This window comes from Podarcis filfolensis (genome assembly GCF_964270895.1).
Source record: "Podarcis filfolensis genome assembly, chromosome: 8".
In the NCBI taxonomy this organism is placed as follows: Eukaryota; Metazoa; Chordata; class Lepidosauria; order Squamata; family Lacertidae; genus Podarcis; species Podarcis filfolensis.
The window spans coordinates 10,973,483-10,986,838 of record NC_139611.1 but is presented as its reverse complement, the minus strand read 5'-3'; the positions used below and the strand labels follow the sequence as shown (position 1 = coordinate 10,986,838).

The 13,356-nt window shown below is 51.9% G+C and overlaps 1 protein-coding gene across 19 annotated transcripts in view; it reads right to left on the bottom strand.

Moving 5' to 3' along the window:
* The window catches only part of HSPG2 (heparan sulfate proteoglycan 2), a 209,775-nt gene that overhangs the window by 7,313 nt on the left and 189,106 nt on the right, over positions 1 to 13,356 (bottom strand). For 12 of the 19 annotated variants that reach the window (XM_083629125.1, XM_083629129.1, XM_083629123.1 and 9 more), the window contains 15 exons: positions 13,203 to 13,220; positions 12,454 to 12,538; positions 12,093 to 12,237; positions 10,729 to 10,828; positions 9,322 to 9,431; positions 8,485 to 8,593; positions 7,098 to 7,196; positions 6,783 to 7,004; positions 5,186 to 5,430; positions 4,829 to 5,000; positions 3,721 to 3,843; positions 3,535 to 3,591; positions 2,119 to 2,194; positions 1,440 to 1,518; positions 187 to 228 (listed from right to left, as the gene is read on the bottom strand). In XM_083629125.1, coding sequence (XP_083485251.1) covers positions 187 to 228; positions 1,440 to 1,518; positions 2,119 to 2,194; positions 3,535 to 3,591; positions 3,721 to 3,843; positions 4,829 to 5,000; positions 5,186 to 5,430; positions 6,783 to 7,004; positions 7,098 to 7,196; positions 8,485 to 8,593; positions 9,322 to 9,431; positions 10,729 to 10,828; positions 12,093 to 12,237; positions 12,454 to 12,538; positions 13,203 to 13,220 — 1,682 coding nt within the window. The remainder of the gene's footprint in view (positions 1 to 186; positions 229 to 1,439; positions 1,519 to 2,118; positions 2,195 to 3,534; positions 3,592 to 3,720; positions 3,844 to 4,828; positions 5,001 to 5,185; positions 5,431 to 6,782; positions 7,005 to 7,097; positions 7,197 to 8,484; positions 8,594 to 9,321; positions 9,432 to 10,728; positions 10,829 to 12,092; positions 12,238 to 12,453; positions 12,539 to 13,202; positions 13,221 to 13,356) is intronic. The other 7 variants (XM_083629131.1, XM_083629138.1, XM_083629127.1 and 4 more) reach the window with 3 other exon arrangements.

Sequence of the window (13,356 nt, the reverse complement as noted above, 5' to 3'; positions counted from 1 at the left end):
TAGAGCTTTACCCGGCGCTTTTGCAGGCCTGTCCAGCATCGCAGCAAGAAATTCTTCCATTCAACCAGCACATCTGCGCTTGGGTTAGTCAGCCCCTGCCCCCCGTGCTTCATTCTCTCTGACCCCCCCTAGTCGTGCATTTTGGCCTTCCCTTCACCATGCCACAAAAACCAAGCCAGTAAATACCTCGTTAGCAGCATGCGGCTCAAGGCCCACCTCCCTGGTTGCCTGGGAAGAGAGAGAGAAAAAGAGGAGCACAAGCCACACTGGGGGTGGGGGTGGGGTGGGGGGTGCAAAGCAGACAGCTGAACACAGCATGCCTGGAAATGGGGGGAGGAAGCGGCAGAGGTGAACAGCAATGGCATCCATGCAACGGGGCAGGGTGTGTGCATGAGACATGCTGGTGCTGGGAGAAAAGCAGCCTTCCTCAAAAGAAGCACATCATGCACAGACAACAGCAGAGGAGCCTGCGGGGTCTCACAGCAACTTGCATGCCGTCAAAGCAGCAGGTGGGCTACTCCTGTCAAATCTTTTTAGTCTGGATGTTATAGACATCCAGACTAAAAAGATAGCCTTCCCTCCTCAGTGCTGCAAACCTCTCTGCCACGTTGCAGATCAAGCAGATTTTTTTTTTTTATAAAAAAAAAGGTAAAGGACCCCTGAACGGTTAAGTCCAGTCAAAGATGACTATGGGGTTGCGGCGCTCATCTTGCTTTTCAGGCCGAGGGAGCCTGCATTTGTCCACAGACAGCGTTCTGGGTCATGCAGACAGTATGACTAAACCGCTTCTGGTGCAACAGGACACCATGATGGAAACCAGAGCGCACAGAAACTCTGTTTGCCTTCCCACCGCAGTGGTACCTATTTATCTAATTGCGCCAGTGTGCTTTCGAACCGCTAGGTTGACTGGAGCTGGGACAGAGCAACAGGAGCTCACCCCGTCGTGGGGATTTAAACCGCCGACCTTCTGATCAGCAAGCACAAGAGGCTCAGTGGTTTAGACCACAGCGCCACCCGCGTCCCAGGTGAAGCAGAGGCTGTCCCCACACTCCTGCTGATCTTTGCAGCACCAATGATCAAGATGGCACTGGCTTGTGAGGCCTGGCACAAAGACAGCATTTTATTTACTTGTGATCAGTGAAGAGGCCTCACCAACACTTTGGCATCACGGGCTGCTGGCATTTTCATCCCCCTGTTCAGTTTTGCCAGGATCCAACTGCCCCCTCGCCCTCCACCCTCACCCAAAGCTTTACATCTCCTGTTTCCACCTCCAGTTTCTGGGAGAGGCAGAGAGAAGGCCCCAGGTTCAGTTCCTCCATAGCACCCCCAAGTAAGGATCCCCTCCCCCCAAAAACCAGTCTGAAACCCTGGAGGGGCCACAGACAGCCAGTGTAGGCAACACTGAGCTGACAGACCCCTGCTCTGTCGCATTCACTCACCACGCCCTGCCAGAGGAGAAGCCCATTTGCTGAGTTGGTGCGCACTTCCAGCTCGATCGTCTCCGGTGAGTCCGGGAGGCTGCAACCAAGAGAAAAAAAAGAGACCAAGCGATGACAGACTGTGCACATCTCTGCTGCGGTAGCCAGTTTCCCCACAGGAATTTGGTTGGTCACTGGGAGAACAGAACGCTGGACAAGATGGCCCTTCGGTCCTATCCACCAGGGACACCCGTTGTAATAGCAGAACCTCCTTGCCCAGGAGCAGTCTACCTCTGGTCTATTTGCAGTCCTTGTTTTGCAGATTTCATTTAATATTCTAATTTTCTGAGATTGTTAATTTGGGGTTTCCATCAGCTGTACGCCATGATCATCACAATTATAACAAATAAAGGCTTGACATATCTCGCTTTGCATGTCATGAGTCTATCTCATATATTAGTTTCACCTTTTAAGTTGAATTTCTGAAAGAAATGAACTTTTCCACGATATCCTAATTTTCCCAGTTTCACCTGTAAACCCATACGGTAAAAGTCCCTCCCCTGAACTCCCTTCTGCACTGGCTTTGGCCTGTTCCCTCCACCGTAAATGGAGCTTGGCAGTGTTCTCCCACTGCCACTTGAGGCTGGTTGGTCGCCGTTCGTGGGGAAGTGTCCACCGAATGGCATCAGAGATAACTCACCTCCTGGGGAAAGCGTGGCGCCCCAGGGCCACATAGCCGCCGTCGTGGAAATAGGCACCGTACTGTCCGGGGGCATCTGGTGAAAGGGGGAAAAGGAGAATTAGTCTCAGCACCTACTTCAGGGGCTCCAGCACAGACTGAAGCAACGGGAGGGAGGGCAGGGAGAAGCTGAACTGCGGGGATGTTATTGGCTCAGAGATGGAAAGAAGATAAAAGTCCTGACCAGAGATGAATGGCAGACTAAGTTGATGGATTATGCAGAAATGGCAAAAATGACTGGAGGAATCAGAAACTGGGAAGACCAAAATTTCAACAAGGAATGGGGAAAATGTATACCGTATTTTTTGCCCTATAGGGCGCACCGGCCCATAGGATGCACTTATTTTTTTTGGGGGGGGGGAATAAAGGGGGGGAAATTATTCCCCCCCCCCAGCCCCAAAGAGCAAGAAAGCCATGACAGCGAGCGGCTTCGTTTTTAGCCTCAGGGCTGGGGGTCCGGGAGTGAAGGCGAGGTTGCGCAACCTCGCCATCGCTCCTGGAGCTTGTGGGGCTGGGGGCGGGGGAAGCCGGAGCTTCCCCCGACCCCAGCCCCCAGAACGGGTCCGAGAGCAATGGCGAAGGTGCGCGCACCTTCGCCATCGCTCCCGGAGCTTGCCGGGCTGGGGGGATAGCTTCCTGATGCCCCTCTCGCTCTCCAGGCTTCAAAGAAAGCCTGCATTCGCCCCATAGGACACACACACATTTCCCCTTCATTTTTGGAGGGGAAAAAGTGCGTCCTATAGGGCGAAAAATACGGTAATTTATCTTAAAAACCATTGTAATCAGTTAAAACTGTTAGCAGGACTGGAAGAACACAGTTTAATGGTATAGTTTAATGGAGATGTAAAAGCTTTGGATTATTATAAAAGATGCAGGAGGAAAGGACCAGTGCTCCCCCCCCTAAAAATAAATAAATAGGGGTACTCTCGTTTTCCTACTCCTATTGAAATACTGCCCCTCAATGAGGCCAAACTTAGATTCACAACATGTTTAGGGGTATGCGTCCCCCCAGGGGAAAAAAAGCACTGGAAAGGACTATCAACAGGACCCACAAAGGGGAGGAGGGAAGTCCAGGAGATTCTTTGGAATCTTGTTTTTATGTTATGTATTCATTGGATATGTGATTGTAAAACTTTGATCTGAAAACCAAATAAACAAATTTAAAAAGGAAAAGAGAGAAGCTAAACTGGTTTTCTGGAAGTGTCAAATGGCTTTGGATCATCAAAGCATCTCTGCCCGGATGACATGGTTATCTGAAGTAGCTTCACTACAAGAGATATCCTCCTTAGCTCCCAGTCAGGACTTTGTCTGCAAAGAAGCATCTTCACCCCAGAAGAAGCAGAAGCAGGTGGCGCAAAGAGGGGGCCTGAGACGTACCATTTCCTCCGCTGCCCTCGGGAGTCCACTCGGTATTTGACTGGTGCTGCGATGCATCTGCGTGGCAGAGAAACAGGCACTCGCTTTACACAGCAGAAGACAACTTTCTTCCGGGGTGACAGCGGTGGAGGAGGCAGTTTGCCTCTGCAGCTCCACGCTCTGGCCAGCCATCATCCTCAGACTTACCGTGTTCACAGTATAATCCCAGGAAACCAGGAGGGCAGACGCACGCTGTGTCTTTGCAGATGCCCCCGTTGAGGCAGGGCTGCTGGAGCTGGCACTGGACCTCAGACACCTCGCAGCGCTCCCCTGAAGAGAGCGAGAGAGAAACACGCCATCGTAAAGAGGATGGAGAGGGAGAGATGGGTGAGGGCGGACTTGCATGATGCGCAAGACTAAGGGCTTATCCACACTTATCTTTAGCCCCCCTCTTTCCAAGCAACAGGTCTGCACTTTAAAGCTCCATGTCTGAGCACCTTTTTTCTTTCTTTTTTGCTCCAGAGCTTTTCCTGCAAAAAGTCACTCTTTAAAGTTGATCTGGAGCAAACAGCTAACTTCGTTCTCAAACTTGATCTGTTCCGGAAATCTGTTCCAAAAACATAGCGTTCCAAAAGCATGGCACGCTTTTCCACAGAAAGTAACGCAAAATGGATTCATCCGTTCCAGACTTTTAAAAACAACAACCCCTAAAACAGCTATTTAACATGAATTTTACTATGTAACGAGACCATGGATCCATAAAATGAAAGCAATAAACAATGTACTGCAGTCACACAATCAATCAATCAGTAGCTGAACTGGGTTTCACACAGTCACAAAAACAAAACAAAAGAGCTGCAAAAACAAAAACGCAAAATAAATAGCAAAAACAGACTGACCTCAGCATAACACTCAAAACGGAAGTGCGGCACTCAAATTAGAAGCGTAACACTCAAAACGGAGCACGTTCGGCTTCCGAAAAATGTTCGCAAACCGGAACACACACTTCCGGGTTTGCAGTGTTTGGGTTCCAAGTTGCTCGAGTACCAAGGTGTTTGAGAACCAAGGTACCACTGTATTTGGCTTTTCATGGATTGCACTTGGCTCCGAATCAGCTTTAAAGAGTGGGTTTTCGCAGGGAAAGTTCCAGAGCAATAAAGAGAGGGCTAAAACAGAGCTTTAAAGTGTGGACCTCTTGCTAGGAAGCACGGAGAAAAAGGTATGTGTGGGGGAAACCCCAGGAAGCTCTGGAAAAACCGCAAGAGACTTTTTACTGGCCGTCATGCCCTCCTGCATCCCTCTGTGGCGCTCTCACCTTTGTAGCCATCCAGACACAAGCACTGGAACTCGTACTCGCCGGTCAGCAAGCATTTGCCACCGTGCAGGCAGGGCCTGCGGTCGCAAGGGGAGCTGTCAAAGCACTGCGAGATGCTGCGGCTCTCCAGGAAGCTGTACGAAATGTCCACCTTCTTCCCGTTGATCGAGACCTGGGGTGGGAAGACGCAAACAGCTTCAGCTTCCAGTCAGAGCACATGGATCTTGCTGCCCAGCCCCTTCCCTTCCTCCTGCCCCCTTCTCTTCCAAGGAGGAAGTGTGGACTGTCCACCACAAAGCAGGGAAAGGGAACAGGCAGCGACTCTCCCCACTGCCGTCATGCCCCCCAGTTGCTCACCTCCCCGATGCACCCGTAGAAGTGGCTGGAGACGTTGGCAGCCGCCGGCAGCCTGACGGTGTCGTCCACGCCCCCCAGGTACATGGAAGTGCGGAGGTTCAGGCCCTGGCTTTTGCCTGGCGAGGACCTCTTGACCGGCCGCTCATCGTTCACCTGCAGAGTGCCGTCTTTGTTCAGCCGCTCAGCCGTGATCCTGTGCCACTGTTCCAGCTCTAGGGGCTTTGCGCTCCGAAGGACGGCCGTTCCTGAAAGAGGGCCGGGAACGTGAGTTTGGATTCTGGAGCGGGGGAAGATTCTCCTTGCAACAACTGGCCCGTCTCATGTACCCCCAAAGTTAAGAACGCGTCATACTTTTCCATGTATAAGACGAGGTTTTTTCCTGAGAAAATCATGTCAAAAATTGGGGCTTGTCTTGTACACGGATAGTGCAGTGTTTGGATGGGGGATTGGTTTCTGCCGCAAGCAGGAGATTGTCAGCGGCGAATTTGTTGGTGGCTGTGGCAAGGGCTGCTGTTGATTTGCCGGTGCTGTGGCAATTGGGTGGGCGATTGGCGGTAGCTGTTGGTTAGCAGACAGGCGACTGGTGTGTTTTATGATGCACACGATTGTCGTGGTTGGTCTGGCGGGTGAGTCATTTTTGGCAACCCCCCCCCCAAAAAAGCTCAGCAACTCTGGGCAATCTCCCCCCCATTTACTTAATTTAGAGACCCCCAAAATAGGGGGCGTCTTATACACGGAAAAATATGCTAAGTGTCTGGGACTGGTCTGTGGAAGAGGGCTGGGATACGACCCCTCCTTCTCCTCTGCCTCTTTTGGAAAAGGAGGGGGAGTGGGAAGAATCAACCCCCCCCCTTCTCCAATAGCTGCAAGAAGAGACTGAGACAGGACTAATTTATGACAGGACAGAAAACTACCAAGTTTTGAGGTACAGTGGTACCTCGGGTTACAAACACTTTGGGTTACAGACTCCGCTGATCCAGAAGTAGTACCTCAGGTCAAGAACTTTACCTCAGGATGAGAACAGAAATTGCACAGTGGTGGCGCGGCGGCGGCAGCAGGCGGCCCAATTAGCTAAAGTGGTACCTCCAGTTAAGAACAGGCCTCTAGAATGATTTAGGTTCATAACCAGAGGTACCACTGTAATGAGAGGAGGAGGAGGAGTTGGAGAACAGATAGCAGACACATCCTTAGAGAGCCTGGGAACCCCCCCCTTTTTTTTTACTATTACCAGTTATCATCATTATTTTATTATCCACCCTATGCCCTAAGGCCTCAGGGCAAATTTAAAACAATACTAAAAAAAAGTTTAAAACAAATTAACAGCCATAAAAATAAGCTGGTCCTCAAAACATACACCTTAAGGGTCAAAAACAGGCTGGCGTCATCAGCATATGCTGGAAGCTGCACAATGAAGGTGCCAGGAGGGAGTTCCCACTGCTCAGGGGCTGCTGCAGAGAAGGCCCTGTCCTGTACCACCGCCCCCCTTGAGCCTCTGAGGACGACCACCAAGAGGGCAGATCCCAGCACCTGAGAGGCACTGCTGGGGAAGATTCAGCCTTTCGGGTATCTGTTTTAGCAACGGGGAGGGATTTATTACCTGAGCCCAGCTCGTAGCGGAACTCCAAGTGCCCGTTGACCATGCTGAGCGAGACAAAATCTGCCACAGGGGAGCCATCCCCGCCGCTGAAGAGGATGAGGCCATCGGGGGACAGCGGCTTGATCTCGAGGTCCACGCGCAGCTCATAGTGGATGTTGGTGAGGGGAGGGTAGGAGATGAAGGCGTCGCCCCCATGGAAATAGGGCACGGTTACCGTGGTGCCTGCAGCAAAAAGGAGGACGGTGGGGTCAGCCTGGGACTTTGCTCAGGTTTTGCCCTGGACATGGGGGGGGGCAGCGTGTCTTCCTTACTCACCGTCCATGCACTTCTCTCCGTATTTCCCAAGGAGGCAGCGGCAAGTGTAGCCTTGCCCAGTGGCTCGGTTAACACAGGTGGCGTCAGGACCGCAGGCCTCTGTGAGGGAAAGGAGGGTCATTTGGTAAGACTCTGGGCGGCAGTGTCAGGGACTGGGCAGAGAAGGAATAGAGGAGACCACCTCAAATCCTGACCCTTCCAGGGAGGAGGAAGAGGAAGACAGTATAGATTTACAACAGGGGGTTGATGGGTGGTCGCAGCTCAGAGGCAGATGAGGGGGAAAGCTGGGAAATAATGGAAGAGATAGGACAACACCTGGCTGACACGTTGTCATTAGAAAGCATTCCAGACCCTCCATCTCCCAGAACCTGGCGAGCCTTAAAAGTAGGAGAGCAAAGAGCTCAAAGACCAGAGGGCACGTAGCAGCACCCATAGAAGAGGTGATGATGACGACAAATGAGGAAGCTGATGGAGAGATGGGCAGGTGGAGATTCACTCGGGACAACACCAGTATCCAAGAGGCTGGGTTCTATAGCCTCTCTCTGTAAAGTTTGAAATGAAAAAGGATGGTAAGAAATTTTCCCTTGTCTTTATACTTTCCTGGGCAACCAGCCGGGAGCTGTGGACAGCATCTTGACAGGCAGAGGGCCGGGAGTCAGGGGTCCCTGTCTGCCCCCTGAACTTAGGAAGCTGCCATATACAGAGTCAGGCCACTGGTCCTTCTACGTCAGCATCCAAAGTGGGTCCATGTCAGAAAAGGGTGGGAGGTGCAAATCTGCAGGACCCACCCCCAGAATCAAACCCCAAATCTAACTCAGTATTATCCATTAAATATTGTTAATATCTGCCCTTACCACCATAAAGTGGATAGGGTTAGGGGTTAACCTAACCCTAATGTACATCATTAATGATAAATTAGCACATGCTATTAAGGTAAGACGGGGAATATGCAGGAAGAATGATTTTGAGGAGATATGGCAGGTGTGTAGAATTTGTACTGTTAAAATGGAAATGGAACATTGCAAGAGATATTGAAATTTTGGGAGGTTGGGGAGTTATGATGGAATGGTCTTGGGGGTGGGGTGCACATTTTTATTCTTATTGATTTTTGATTATTACTTTGACAAAATAAAAAAATATATAAAAAGTACATCACTAAAACAGTTTAAAACCAATTCCCGAATAAATAAAAGTGTCAGCACTGCTCAGCAGTGGCTCTCCAAGGTTTCAGCCCTACCAGGAGATACTGCTGAGGACCAAACCTGGGGCCTTCTGCATGCCAAGCAAATGATGTGCCCCTGAGCCACGGCCCTTCCTCCTAAAGGACGCCCAGTCTTGTCCTTGCCAAGTGATGTGCCACATGGAAACAGGGGCAGCCGCATCTTACCTGGATGGCAGCGTAGGGCCTGGGGGTGCTCGCAGTTGCTTCCAGCAAATCCCTGTGGGCACTCACACACATAGCTGCTGCTCTCCGAGTCCCTGCAGACGCCTCCATTCTGCCAAGGGGAGAGAAGGGAAAATCTGGTGGACTGGCAGCCGAGACCACATAACACCGGTCCTGAAAGACCTTCATTGGCTCCCAGTACGTTTCCAAGCACAATTCAAAGTGTCGGTGCTGACCTTGAAAGCCCGGACCAGTATACCTGAAGGAATGTCTCCACCCCCATCGTTCAGCCCGGACACTGAGGTCCAGCTCCGAGGGTCTTTTGGCACTTCCCTCCCCGCGAGAAGTGAGGTTGCAGGGAACCAGGAAGAGGGACTTCTCGGTAGTGGCACCCGCCCTGTGGAACACCCTCCCATCAGATGTCAAGGAAATAAACAACTATCTGACTTTTAGAAGACATCTGAAGGCAGCTCTGGTTAGGGAAGTTTTTAATGTTTGATGTTTTATCGTGTTTTTAATGTTCTGTTGGGAGCCGCCCAGAGTGGCTGGGGAAACCCAGCCAGATGGGCGGGGTAGAAAGAAAGAAAGAAAGAAAGAAAGAAAGAAAGAAAGAAAGAAAGAAGAGTTTGAATTTGATATCCCGCTTTATCACTACGAGAAGGAGTCTCAAAGTGGCTAACAATCTCCTTTCCCCTCCTCCCCCACAGCAAACACTCCATAATTATTCCAATCACCTGCCATGTCCAACCAGGGCTGGCCACGGGGAATGCAGCGAGCAATGAGGCCGAATTCTGCTCCCCTCTATAAAATGCAGAGGCCGCACACATGCAGCGCACTTACCTGGCACGGACGGTCCTGGCAGGTGGGGCAGTTGGAGACGCCGTGAGCTTGCAGGTCAAAGTCTTTGAAGATAACTTCCTTCCCTTGGATGATCAGCTGCCGAACGCATCCTAAGAGGGGAAAGAGAGCGAGCCGATGGGAGATTGCGGGAGAGATTGGTGGTAGGGGCGAGGGATGAATTAGTGGGAGTGAAAAGGTGTGCCAACAAAGCAGGGCGAGCTGGCAAGGCCTCTGTGTGAGGTAACTTTACATCTTGGGACACCCCCCCCCCGTAAATACCCACTGCTCATATAAAAGGGGGGAGCCAGTGGTGATGCTGTCGTTGGTGTGGGGGGGGTAACCCAGATTTCTGCATCTCACTGGCTGTGGCCCTGTGCCTAACCCACCCAACTCACAGGGTTGTTGCTTGCTTGGAAGAAACGGGAGGGTTGAAAAACAGTGCATGCCGACTTGCGTTCGTTTTATCCCTCCAAAAGGTTCAAATGCAACGGTTTAGCAAGCACCCTTTCCTACCACTGCCCGCATCTGTTATTTAGGTTGACAACCTCTAGGGGGGAAGAGAAGCCAGCCACTCCCCAAAGGTGCTGGCTACCTGGGGGCCGGTGGGGCAGCTTTCTTTAGGACAAACACAGCTGTCTGTCAGGGTTCAGGGAACCTGCTTCCTCCCCGCCCCCCGCCCCCCCGTGGGAGCAGATAAGAAGATCAAAGCAAGGAATGCCTTACCAGTTATAAACTTTAATAACCACAGCGAGAGAATAAAGAACACATCCCCTAGAAATGGTGGTGCTCGCAATTAAGGACAGAACCCCTTCCACCCCTATTAATCTACGTCACTCGTACGTCTTTTAACCTAAGCTTGTACCCTCTGCACTTTCTGGGCTCTTCTTGACCTTGGGCTGAGCGGAGGAATGCTGTTGTCCAGAGACTGTGAATCTGTTAACTCTCTTTTTCTCTTCCAGTGTTTCTTCTCCTAGCTGTTCCCCATCCAGTATTTCCCAGCTTCTGCCTTCTGAACTGTGCCCCTCGGCAAACCACTCTTCCAAATATATACTGTCCTCCTGCTCCTGGGAAGATTCAAGACCAGAAGCAGGGGGAGGGGGTGGCTCCCACCATTCCTCCTCAGTGCGGTCCCTGACGCTGTCGTTCTTGGGACATCCTGCCCAGGTGCACTCAAAACCCAGCCCGGCCCCCTGCCACAGATCACAGACAACCCCATGCATATACTGGCTGCTTTGTCCTCAGAAGGCGGTGGTCTCTCCTTCATTGGACGTTTTCAACCAGAGGCTGGATGAAACTTTGTCAGGGATCCTTCAGCTGTGATTCATGCACCTTAGGGGGGCTGCACTAGATGACCCTGGGGGAGCTCCCTTCCAACCTTACAATTCTATGACTCTGTGAAGCTCTCACCAATGAAACCGCTGGTTAGGCCTGTCTTTGCAGTAGCAGCGTAGTTGGGATACCCGCCAAGGTACAGCCCCTCGTTGAGGTCCAGACCTTGGAATTTGCCCTGGGGAAGACATTTTTTATTATTATTATTATTATTATTATTATTATTATTATTATTATTAAACCATCCTTTATCCAGGGGTCTCAGGGCAGTTCACAGAATAAAATCAAGATATAAAACCACAAAATACATAATAAAAATAAAAATAACAACTCAATAGCCCCCCTCCCCTGAAAGGTGCCACATTTTAAAAGGGCATAGGATGTAAATCAGATCAACCAAAGGCCTGGTTAAAAAAGGAACAATTTTGCCTGGCACCGAAAGGTGAGTAATGAAGGCGCCAGGCGAACTTCCCTGGGGAGAGCATTCCACAGATGGGGAGCCACTGCAGAGAAGGCCCCGTTCTTGTGTTGCCACCCTCCGGACCTCTCAAGGAGGAGGCACATGAATAAGAGTCTCAGAAGATGATCTCAGGGTCCGGGTAGGTTCATATGGAAAGAGGCAGTCCTTGAGGTATTGCGGTCCTGAGCCGTTTAAGGCTTTATAGGTCAGAACCAGCACTTTGAATTGGGCCAGGAAACTAATTGGTAGCCAGTGCAGTCGGACCAGGATTGGTGTATTATGCTCAAACCATCTTGCTTTGGTGAGCAACCTGGCCTCTGAATTCTGCACTAGCTGAAGTTTCCGGACTGTCTTCAGAGGCAGCCCTACCTATAACGCATTGCACTAATCTAACCTTGAGTTTACCAGCACATAGACAATAGTAGTTAGGCGTAGCTGGGCCACCAGCCAAAGCTGATGGAAGGCACTCTGTGCCACTGAGGCCACCTGAGCCTCAAGCGACAGCAAAGGATCCAGGAGGACCCCTGGATCCTTCAGAGGAAGCGTAACCCTATCAAGAGCAGGTGACCTCCCAGCCATCTGGTCTAGAGAACCACCCACTAAGATTGCCTCTGTCTTATCTGGACTGAGCTTCAGTTTGTTGGCTCTCATCCAGTCCATTACACAGAAATGTAAACCTAGCCAAACTGGGTCTCCAACGGGAAACATCAGTTTGCAGGGGGCTGCTCCATCTTGGCCCTGCTTGCCATCCTGCTCCCGGTACCCAATGCCTTTGGGCCTGGTCCAGTAGCCACTGGCAAGTACAGAATGCAGCGCTCAGACCCACAGATGGGGTGCAGACACCCAGCAGCATGTTGACACCCCGGCTAGAGCGCCTGCCCTGCCTTATAAAGCTGCCCCTTTCAGCAGCCACATGCCAGAGAGATTTCCCACAGGTGGGAGAAACTGCCCCTACCCTCTCCACCTTGAGCCCGCCACTCACCTGGGACGTGCCGTTGACGGGAGGGTGGTTGTCCAAAACGAGAGAGCCCTGGGTGAGGTTGCGGTACAGCCGGACGGTGTGGAATTCGCCCAGCTTGATGATGGAAGGGTGCCGGATGGTGGCCATGCCAGAGCCGGCATCAAACCTGCAATGCCAAGACAGTTCAGGAGGGTCATAACTGCCTCGGCTCCTGCCCACTCCATTAGGCCCTGGCATGCCTTGCAAGACCATTTTGGCGCAGGCCACTTCGGAGGCCCACATCTCACAGCTCTGGGTTCAGAAGCAGGAAAGGATGGGTTGAGGCTAGAACTGACACCCAGCCAGAAAGTGGGTGCTGAGATAAGGACCCACAGCCTCTCACCTGAGCTCCGGCCGGCCCCCAACCAGTCCAAAGGACACAAAGTCCGTCCCTGTGTTCTTCTTCTGCCCGTTGTACACCAGCATCCCTGCCAAAAGCACAAAGGAAGGTGAGCGGTTTCTGCGGGGCATGGGTTTGCTCAGCTCACAGCTTCAGCACCAGGGAGCTACTTGCAGCTGAGCCATCCTCCGACACCTGGGAAAGGCAGCCTGGCTGAGGTCCCCAGCTCCATGCAGTGCTCAGAGCCCTCCATTGCCACCCACGCAAGCGGCCTATTTGTGGACGAGCCACAAAAGGTGGTGCCCACCAGCCTGCGAGACCACGACACTGTGCTATGCTCCCTTTGGCACCCAAACCCGCAGCACGGCAGGTGGGCCCCAAGGCTCAACAAGAGGATGCCAAGATCCACCTGGACTTCCTGTCCCTGGGATGCAACATGGCGCCGCTTCCTGGTAAGGAAGGGAGAATGTCCCACCTGCCTGGGCAAGGAACTGGGGTTAGGGAGGCCTCAAAAGAAGCAGCCTGGCTGGCAAGACGTTAGGTGGATTGGTGAACAGGTGGATAGGGGCCGGGAGGGCACCTGAGTCCCGGGGTGAAGACACAGCGGCTCCGCCAGTGGACTGGTTAGTTTGCCAAGGGGCACACTTTTCACAACACACAAGCGGGCACGAGGCTCCATCACCGCAAGGGTTAAGGGAGGCGCCTAGGACTGGCTAGAAAGGAAGCGGCAGCCCAGCAGAAACGAGACTTACCTGAGTAAAGCATGAGAGCTGGATAGGTAGGGGAAAGGAGGGAGTAGAGATGAAGGGGGAGGAAGAGGTATGGAGGAGAGAGAGAGGAAGAGAGACGGAGAGAAAGGTAAGACGAGTTGGGAGGAAAGGCAAGAGGGAAAACGAGAGTGTTGGG